This window comes from Sphaeramia orbicularis, chromosome 13 (genome assembly GCF_902148855.1).
Source record: "Sphaeramia orbicularis chromosome 13, fSphaOr1.1, whole genome shotgun sequence".
Taxonomy (NCBI): domain Eukaryota; kingdom Metazoa; phylum Chordata; class Actinopteri; order Kurtiformes; family Apogonidae; genus Sphaeramia; species Sphaeramia orbicularis.
Genome location: NC_043969.1, coordinates 21747716 through 21758534, shown reverse-complemented (window position 1 = coordinate 21758534; position 10819 = coordinate 21747716). Strand labels below are relative to the sequence as shown.

General features: G+C 38.8%; 2 protein-coding genes across 2 annotated transcripts; one reads left to right on the top strand and one right to left on the bottom strand.

The window, feature by feature from the left end:
• The first annotated feature begins 519 nt into the window (after positions 1–519).
• lrrc51 (leucine rich repeat containing 51) lies at positions 520–5894 on the top strand. Its single transcript, XM_030151791.1, has 5 exons — positions 520–536; positions 859–929; positions 1371–1576; positions 2941–3089; positions 3671–5894. Exons 2-5 carry the CDS (start codon positions 878–880, stop codon positions 3804–3806), a joined length of 543 nt encoding a protein of 180 aa, XP_030007651.1. The 5' UTR covers positions 520–536; positions 859–877; the 3' UTR covers positions 3807–5894.
• lamtor1 (late endosomal/lysosomal adaptor, MAPK and MTOR activator 1) lies at positions 4187–10777 on the bottom strand. Its single transcript, XM_030151792.1, has 5 exons — positions 10543–10777; positions 8989–9143; positions 8797–8874; positions 6520–6643; positions 4187–6176 (listed from the first exon to the last, which is right to left on the bottom strand). Exons 1-5 carry the CDS (start codon positions 10582–10584, stop codon positions 6084–6086), a joined length of 492 nt encoding a protein of 163 aa, XP_030007652.1. The 5' UTR covers positions 10585–10777; the 3' UTR covers positions 4187–6083.
• Between the last annotated feature and the right edge of the window lie 42 nt (positions 10778–10819).

The following is a 10819-nucleotide window of genomic DNA, read 5'->3' as shown; positions in this document are numbered from 1 at the left end:
TAGATTTATTTATTTATTCATTGTTTGAGCACCAGTCTAGACTAACACTTAAAAATATAACCTTGTAACAGGATGAGGAAACACAGGTCAATCTGATTTTACCTTACGCTCAACACCACACACACTCACACAAGAACAAGCGCACGAGGATCACCAGGAGCGAAAACCACGCCCTGAACCTGCAGTCCTGTTGTGTGACGTCTACTACAACCTCACAGCAAGCAAAACTCACTAGCATAAACTAAGATATGCGCCTGTGTATGCACCTTTTCGCGCATAAATGACCAGTGTTTACTTTTTTCTTTCTTTCTTTTCTTTTTCTTTCTTTCTTTCTTTTTTTCTTTCTTTCTTTCTTTTTTTTTTTTTTTTTACTAATATCTACTGTTTTTCTATTGCCAGTCTTCTACATTGTGTTGTGGGCCAGTCAGCCACCTACAAATCCCATAATGCACCTGTTCCATTTCCTTAGTAACCCATTTGTTGTAGGTAGAGAAACACTTTTAAAGTTGACTATGAAAAGTGGTGTAATTTTACAGGTAAGTGTGTTTTGGACAGTAACAACTTATATAGGCCTAGGTTAATGATTCATTAGTGTGTAGAAAAGTGTGGGTATGGTATTCGTGCATAACAGTGAATTATGACAAAATGTCTAATCTGGCCCAAAGCCTAAGATCTGTTGAGAAATGTCATTCCAAGTAGTATGAATGACAATAACCTGTCTGAGGTGTTGTTTGTGAATGTGTTTCCAAGTGTGAACCTCATGAAATGCTTTCATAATACAACTAAAAGCTGTTTTAGAGTTACTTTTTGAGCTGTTTTTGTGTTCCTTATTTTTCATGTTGCCATTATTCTCCCCAGATGAGTGACTCATAAGAGTATGGATGGTGCTCCAGTGGATTTATCTTTTAAATGCATCAACAGGTTGGCAGGTACCATTTTGCAGTCCAAAATATATATTATTATGCTAATTATTTGGTTTTACAGTATGTTCGTGTAGTATAATATTATTTGTTTATTTATCCAAATGAGCTCTGCAAAGGACATTTACTGTAATGAATCTGTTCTACACAAATAATTGTACATTACACCAATGTATAATTAGCAATAAACTTGTCCAAAGGTATGTTTTTTTTTAACACAATCTAGTGATACAACATCACAATATCAGCATGCTGCATATTAATTTATTAATCCTAACATTAATCTGAGTCATTCACTATTATTTCGGATGACTTCTACATTTTCATAATTAAATTTATCATTAAGTGTAGATACAATTGAAGCAGTGTGCAGGAGGTATAAATTTAAATGAAGTTAATCAAACAAAACTACAATAAGCAAACAACTATTTATTTTATTTGTGATTTCAGATGCATTGGCAGAGGAACCCAGTTGTGGACTGCGCCCTGTAAAAAGAAATGCTGAGGGAAAGTACCTAAGCCGTTCCCTGCGTCTCAGTAATAACAGTATTTCTGGCCTTAATGACCTCCAGATGACTCTCAGCCACTTTCTGGCCCAGCCTTCACAACTTGCCTGGTTGGATCTTTCCTTCAACAAAATATCACACATAGACCAAGTGAGTTTCTCTTTTTAAGATTCATTTATGTTTTTTTGTCTTTTGGACCCATTTACAGATAAAAGCAAATCTGTTATGTAGAAGGAGTAGTTTTTTCAGTTAAAAGTGTAATATTCAGAATATGTAAAGAAACTAAACCAATTAATCATTTACTTCTACCTTAAAAATGTGCACCATCCCTGATCATTTTGTTGTCCATGTCAATAACAGCTTGAAGACTAATTTCTATATAGAAAACTGTAGAGTGTCATGAAAATCAAAAATGAAAAGGTGAGACTTGTCAGTTCTCAGTCTTTGGTTCTTCAAAGCCTCTTCTGCTCCTATAGAGCAGCAACAGCATGCGAACATCAGGCAACCACAAATGACTTCAACACAAAAACAGTTCACACAAGCATAAAAGTATGTGTAAATGTTTCATATTCAGCCTGTAAGTAGTATAGTTTTTCTTCGTGTGATTAACTGTGGCAACTAGGGAAGAGGATTAGGACCAGTGGCAAAAAAAAAAAAAAAAATTAAGGTCCAATATATTTTATTATTATTATTCTGAGAAAAAAAGTTAGAATCCTGACTTTAATCTTAGAATTCTGACTTTTTTCTCAGAATTCTGGCTTTAATCTCAGAATTCTGACTTTTTTCTCATAATAATAACAAAAAAAATATATATTGGACCTTAGTTTTTTGTTTAGTTTTTTTTTTTTTGCCTGTGGCCCTAATCCTCTTCTGTAGGCAACATCTTCCTGCTAATGTTCATATTTTTTGATGGTAATAAATACATATACACAGCCTGGACAGAAAAACTTCCCACACTCCCATATTTTATTTATACCACTTTTTGCTTTGATTACAGCACCCAGTTACCATGACATTTTTGAAGCTTTTGCAATGTCACAACATGCATTTCTGTAATTTTTTAGCCACTTAGACCCAAACAACTGAAGCAACCCCAGATCATAACACTGCCCACTTAGGCTTGTACTGGAGACACTAGGCATGATGGGTAATCATTTCATCTACCTCTCCTCTCATCTTGATGCATCCATCACTCTGGAACAATCTGGACACATCTCATCAGACCACATGTCCTTTTTTCCATTGAAAGACAGTCCAAACATCATGTTCCCAGTCTAATGTTTAAGAAACATGAAGATACTCACTGCATTGGTTAAGGTTAAATAACTTTTTTGCCAGGAGAAACATTTTATTCACTGCAGTAATTATCCAGTGGAAGGCTCATTACTACTTGTTTGGTTAAATTTAGGTGGGAACTTTTTTTGGGGTCCAGGCTGTGTATGAGGGAATTTATCTGCATGTAAAATCTTCTGACTTTTTATCTTCTTTGGCAAACGTGTATGTTTGTGTCCCAGGTTTTGTGCGAGCTTCATGAATTGCGTGTGTTGTACCTGCACGGCAACTGCATTTTTATTCTGTCAGAAGTGGACAGGCTTGGAGCACTGCCACATCTACATACCCTCACCCTACATGGAAATGACATAGAAACCAACAAGGGGTACAGGTAGAGAGTTTCCCTCGCACACACACACACACACACACACACACACACACACACACACACACACATACTGTACATCTTGAACCACTGGTGTATTTTCAGTGAGACACTTACATTTCTTGGTCACTGGTTTGTGATTCTGGGGTGAATTTGACCTGAGCTGCAGCTGCTGGTAGCTGACCAAACAAACAGAGATTCAAGAGGGTCTCATACCGACACACACTTCTGAGGTGCAGAGCAAGGGATTAAAGAGATGCCTGGCAGGCATGCAGGCACTTAACATTTGTAACAGGTGCATAAAAGCAGATCAGGTTCATATTACATGTTTTAGTCTGCATAGCAACACCAGTTACAAACACACTAACCGTTGGAGAGGTCACGAAATAAAACTGTTCTCTGAATGCATTATTGGTGCATTCTATTTGGTTACAATGTTTATATACGGAGCCTAGAAAGTAGGGATGTACATACTGTGATGATGTTTACGCTGATGAAAAATTACGCTGTATTTTCATTTGAGATTCAGACAAACGTGAATATCCTTCCATGTACACATGCATAAAAGTGTGCTTTTCTATGTTTAGGAATCATGTGGTTTCTGCTCTGCCCCATTTAAAAATGATGGACTTCAGCGGAGTAACGCGCCAGGAGCGAGTCTTGGCAAATGTTTGGCATCACAGCAGCAACAGAAGCAGAAGCAGCAAGGACACTCTGCACTGATGAAAGACTTATCTCCATGGCAGCGTTGAAACTATGGTTTCACTTTAAATGTTGATCTAGATTCATTACTTCTATGCAGTATTTGATGCATTTGTCTTTGTATGTTTATCTGCTAACAATATGTCTGTAATATTGCCACTAAATGAAGTTTTGGAATAATTACAATGTTAAGAATAATACCTGTATTTGGTTGATACTGTAAGACTGTCGCTACGTCATTACAGAACTCCTAACACTTCATGATTATGCAAGTCATTCATTCATTTTCCAAACTGCTTAACCCTCTGGAGGGTCACAGGGGTGCTGGAGTGTCTCCCAGTTACCAACAAGTAAAAGGTGGGCTACACCCTGGAAATTAATTTATTAAAACAAGGGAGTGCTTATGTTGAAAGTCTTTAATGAATTAACCAAAAAAATAAAATAAAAAACCTTCAACTTAAGTTTTTGGTACTAGCCTAACTTACAAACATACTTCAGGTAGTATTACACATTTGAGTAACAAACAAAACAGAAAAAAAATGCCAAGAACCCATTGCAAAAAGCTTAAATCAAATGCGTGGTTGAAATAATCACAGCCTTGCAGATCATCCCTTTAGAGACTCAAGAGTGGCTTACCATGCTCCCTGCATCTAGCCTCATGCTCTCGGACAAAGAGCAAAAATACATTTAAAAACACAAATAAATAATCACAAAAGGTCTGGGATCATTTTCTCTGTTGTGGTACATAGATTGTTAACGCTCCACCACACTGCTACAATGGTTAGTTTCTGATTAATGTCAACAACTTAATCATATTACAATCTGCAGCGAAAAGCTTTGTTTAAAAGCTAACAAACGCAGGCCTTAAAATTGTTCTTGTGTTTTCATAAAAACGCGTCACCACAAGATCTTAGCCAGTCCTGACTGATGAACTCTCTACAAAAAGAGGAACTTCATACAATCCATCATCTTATCGTTTTTTATATTCAATCAGAAAATTCTGTACAGAGAAGGCATGAATACACATTATCTGTCCCTGCAGCCTGCACACACCCACCATTTTTGTCTGTCCTCACTGTTATTAAATATGCAAAGTTCTGGGATTTGAGTTCAAGACCTACTTTCTCAATGCTTTAGTGCTAGAAAACTGCAGAGGACATGTTACAGTCTGTAAACGTGTGCACACGTGCCCCGAGAAAGCTTCACCTGTTCTCGCTCCAAGTGCCATTTGCTGACCCACTGATCAGCCCCTGATTTATTTGCATCCTCACCCACCAGAGAACAGTCGCCATGGACAACTAAACCATGAGTAAAAGATTACATTGAACTATATATTTCCTGCCTAGTCTGTTTGTCTGTAACACTGAAATTTACTTGTGAAGTTTGGTTTGTCTTGATATTGTACTGACACATGGTCTTTATTGTTACACATGTGAGGCTACGTTTGATACCCTAATCTGACCTGTGAACATCATGAGCGACTATAAAGTGTAACTTCCCAAATGATTGAGACACCTTATCTTTAAAGGATAATAGCCACCCCCTTTTTTAAACTATGAAATGAATGATTGAGGAATGGACAGCATCATCATAAAGCAACAGAACAAAGTTAAAGACAATTCTTTTTCCTGCTCAATGGTTAAAATAGTGACCTGCTATTTTTATATCTGTGGTGATCATTTCTATTACTTCATGACAAACACACTTCTCCTGTTTCATTTGACATCTTACAAAGTACAAACCCCAGAATAGCCAGTGCCTTCTGCCAGATCCCTACAGCTCTGTCCCAGGTGAATATACAGTGCATTCTTTCACACTTGAATAGCAGTCAGAAATGTGGGGCTAGCCTTACTTGCCTGGGAGTAAAAGCTGAAATAATGACACAGAAACAGCGCAGGAAAAAAAGGTAACCGTAAAAATATTACATAGATCACCCGTGATGCTGATAAAGGAAGATTTTTCCCCACAGGTGATTATGGCAAAGGCTGTAATCCAGGCATTTGATACAGTGGAGGCCTTGTTGTCAAAATGAGATCACCCATCTACTGAAGACCATCTTCCATCATCCATGACAACTCTTTGTCACTGTCCCATAATTAATTACACTAAAAAAAGACAGCCATAGGGTGCAATGTGGTAGCAACCCTACATTGTCTCTGTTTTTGTAGCAGGTAGAGACATAGCAAAGAAGCACAAGGACCAAGATGCTTTAGAGAGGGTGGGCTGGAAGGTGAGGATGCAGGAGTGATGCAGAGAGACCGAAATGGGAGGAACAATACGCAGGCCAGAGCTGAAGAGTCAAGGAATGGCAAACTGGACAACCAGTTCTTCTTTAGCATCCACTTTGATTTGAGAGATTGCACTGTAAGCATAAGCTGCTATCTTGGACACCTGCAAACAAAGAAACATGAGGATAATTAGCTTATGTTGAGTGTGCAATACAAATGAAACAGACAAAAACTGCTCAGCTGTGTGCAACCAACAGAACATTTTATTAGTGGACAAAAAGAGTAACAACAAAAAGCATCTGACATCTTTGAGGTCTATTTAAAGGTACATACTTGGCTGTGACCCCACACACAGAAATATCACACACACACACACACGTGTTGCATACTGTTTCTAAAAGCGTGTCCCGCTAGAGCTAAATAAAACCAACAAGAACAAAACAGCACTGGAAGAAGCTAGAGAGATGGGGCCAGCCTATCTGTTATAAGTTACAGTGTATGATTACCTGTTGGACATCCGAGTATGGCACCAGATCACTAGCAAGCACTTGATGGGGCTGGCTGGTGAGGGAAGGGAGAGCAAGTGCTTTCTTCTGGGGCAGGCTGTTGCTCAACACAGCCAGCTTTGTACTAAAAAAACAAAAACAAAAAAAACAGAAGCTTAGTGGGGTCATTCTCCTATTTGTGTAGAACATATCAAACCCGATTACTAAAGCTGATTAACAACATTAATGAAAACATGAGGTTTATGCATATGTATAATCACATGGTTTCTGAGGCTCCTCTACAAAAACTAAAAGGCAATAATTCAGTCATCAGAATATTAGGCTTTCAAAGTAAATACAATTTGGACAGGTTTTCAAAATTTAAATAAAATAATGGTTGGTTGGAAGTTGCAATAACTTCAGTGTCTTCAAATGTATTTTCTATTACAGAAATTGTTACAGTGCTGTAGCAATGATACAAACTGAAACAAATAATTTACACATGACTGTTCCCCCATCCACACCAACAACACCATTGTCAAGTTTGCTGACAACACCACCATCTTGGGACTGATTAAAGACAACGATGAGTCAGCCTACAGGGAGGAGGTCCGGCATCTTTGGCGATGGTGTGTCGACAATTACCTGGACCCAAACACATCCAAAACCAAGGAGATGGTAATGGACTTCAGGAAATTGAAACAGACTGAGCACTCCCCCCTTTACATTGATGGAGAGGAGGTAAAGAGGGTGGAGAGCTTTAAGTTTGCCAGAGTCCACATTTCAGCTGACTTCACCTGGTCCACGAACATCTCTCACCAGATGGGGAAGGCACAAGAGGGACATTACTTCCTCAGGAAGCTCCGTCAAAACCATCGACCCTGACCCTTGTTAACCAACTTCTACTGTTTAACCATCAAGAGCCTCCTGACCTACTGCTGTACAGTGTGGTTCAGCTGCTGTACTGCAGAGGACAGGAGGAACCTGCAGTGAATGGTGAGAGCAGCAGAACAGGTGACTGGGACAACATTAACCCCCTCAGAGACCTCTACACTAACAGACTCCAGCAGAAAGCCAGAAAAATCATCACAAACCCTTCACACCCTGGACACCCCCTCTTCTCCCCCATCACCTCCAGAAGGAGATTCAGGGCACTCAGGACTAGAACAAACAGATTCAAGCACAGTTTTTACCCACAAGCAGTAAAATGTGCCCCCCACACTGACTGAATAACCACTACCCCCAGTCCAATGGACAGTGCAATACTTTGAACACATGCACCTTGTTTTCTTAATCTCACCTGTATATATTCTTATCTCTTGTACATATTTTTCTCATCTGTAGCATAGAGTGAGCTTTTGTATATCTCAGTAGTTTTTATAGTATGTTAGTAACATATGTATATTGAACATTTTATCCTGTAGCTTTTTGCACATGCCCACATTGTTAGTATCTGTGTGAGATTTTAAAAAGTATTTTTGCACCAAGTGTTTTTGCAGCTAAACAGAACAGAGCTGCAAAAGTGATTTTCATTGTTTCTGTGACAGTGACAATAAAGGCCTATTCTATTCTGTAAATACTAGTCCTAACTGCGTAGCCTGGTGACAAATTAGCCATGTGTTCTGACATGTGTTGGTAAATGTAGCATCTTCTCTCACCTAAAAGATACCACTAATATTAAACTTTCAATTGCAAGACCAAAGTAGTTTACCACTTGGCTGCTTTTTAGAATAACAAATCTGAAATTTGTTGTACCTGTGAAAGAGTTCAACATGTGTACACAGAATCATTAAAGTTGCACAGCAAGTAATAAATACATTTGAAAATAATTCTATAATTTCACTTTTAGCGCCATCGTCATGGATGTAAAATAGTTCTTAAATTGCATTCACACTAGTCTTAACAGGTCTTAACAACTTGAAACTTACACAAGCCATTTTAGCTGAGACCTAGCTGTTGTGATTCTTAAAGATCATTCAGCTGCCACTAGGTGTCACTATACCAGTGATTTAAGTTTAGATTTAAGGGAAATGAGTTTTTGCAATTTCTTGGTTGCAACGCTTCCTCCTGCAGTTTCTTGAACCAACATACACCAGGTTATACCAGTTATACTGTACCACAGTGTCATGAGATATATCACATATCGTACATAGAGTGAAGTTCAGCTATGAGAATGATCAGATGAATGTAATACAGACTGAGGCACCTCACCTTTTTAAAGCTTTCATAACATCCTTCTCTTCAAATAAAATAGAAAACAATAACAGCATGGCAACAGCCTCGCCTTGGCATTCATACCTGTATTGCCGAGCTTTGTCCATGTATTCATGCTGCTCCATCATAACGGAGTCAGCTGCTGAGACATCAATGATGTTCCTGACAGAGAGGAAAGAACAGCAGGTTTATCAAAGGGCTACATGAATTTGAGAAAAAGAGAAATACTGTGTCATGGATCTGGCTGGTCTGCGATTTTATGATGGAATGTCGTACTGTGCAGTCTTGGTGAGAATGGATGAAAGCAGAGCCTGTTCATCAGTCCGTGCTGATGGGATACTTGAAGGAGGAAAATCTGTCCCATTTGGAGGCTTGCTGACAGGGTTTGGGTGTGGAATCAGCGGCTTACGTTCTTCGTTACGGTCACCGTCCTAAAAGTTGACAAACAAAACAAAATAATTTTTTAATAACACTTAACTTATGCTATCTGTTAATGTTATTCAGCATATTTTCAAAAAACAGCTGAAACAGGTAACAAGACATTGATAAAACACAAATACATACAAAATTGAAATTGTAACAAACAAAAAATGCAATTATAATTATGAGCAACTACAGAGAAATTAAAACAAAATCATCAATCCAAGACCATTACATAACTATTTGTGTTCTGACAAAATCAAGAGCTATTAGATACTGATGCAACGATTTCCTGCATTCATATCAGACATTGAATCAAACTTTCCTCCAGTAACCATAAATGAAAGCAAAAACAAACAAACAAAAAAACAACTTTAAATGAACTGTTAATCACAAGCTGAGAGGCAAAGAAATTCCTTTATGCCCACTGCCATCAGAATCTATAACACCTTATTTTGATGATTCCTTCTTTCTTTTCAATTTATTGAGCTGATTAAAAAGTAATTTGTTCATCTGCAAGTTGTCAGTAAAACCTTGGCGAAAAACAAATTACACCTAAGGTAGTTACCTCCGCCAGGAGGTATTGTGATCACTTTGCTTTGTGTGTTTGCGTGACTGTTAGCAAGATAACTCAAAAAGTTATGGACGGATTTTCATGAAATTTTCAGGAAATGTTGATACTGGCACAAGGAAGAAATGATTGGGTGGTGATTGGGGGGGGGGGGGGGTAGATCTGTCCTGGCGGAGGTCTGCGCTCTCCGACTGCTTTTCTTGTTCTCTATGCATTTCCATTGCAGTTACTCTGCTCAGACCAAGTGTCCATGAGCAAAGACACTAAGTGACACAGAGACTGACTTGTTTCCGTAAACTATAAATAACTTTTTCATGCGATGAGCTCTTCATGGTCATCTGACATTAAACGTAAGAATGTGCCCGGAACTTAGTTTTCTGTTTGTTTGGTGGGTCTGCTTATATCTCCATAGTTTTAATGATTTATTACAATAGCAGTTCTGTCCTATAGGAGCTAAAAAAGTACTGTTTCACTTTACGTAGTTTAATTAACGCTGGCTTTGCTAACAGAGATGATTGGCTAGTTTTCGTTCTACTTTCAGACCTGTCACCTGTGTAGTTTTTGTTAACCCGTGACGTTTGTAGGTCCGTGTGCTTGCTACAGTCTGCCGTGGTCCAGGCCTTTCCCGAAGGCTTAAACTAGCAGCTAGTTACGATAATGCTGCCTTTGAAGCGTCAAACCACTGCCAAAACAACGACAACTTTGTAAAGTCGACACAGTTTCTAATACATATTTAATGTATTAAACATAACAGGCAAACCCACCAATTTCATGGACTTTCGCTGTTTATTAAACACGTTATACATCGAGATAGTTTAGCTTACTAGCAGCTAGCTTACCTGCTCTGAGGTCTCGTTCTCGCTGCTGTAACAACAACCCATGGCAGCGTCCGAGGGGTCAAACTACACCCCAGACACAAACGACCCGGGTGAGTCTTCTCCAGAAAACATACAACTTCTCTCTGGCGTGGTTTTATACCTGATTCATCTAAAGGTTGGAGACTACTGTCAACAGCAGCTCCTCGGACGTGCTATCGGGCTATCACATGACAGCAGCTCCTGTGCAACAACACAACCAGAACTTCCGGTATTTGACACGCAGCCGTGGACTGTGTCA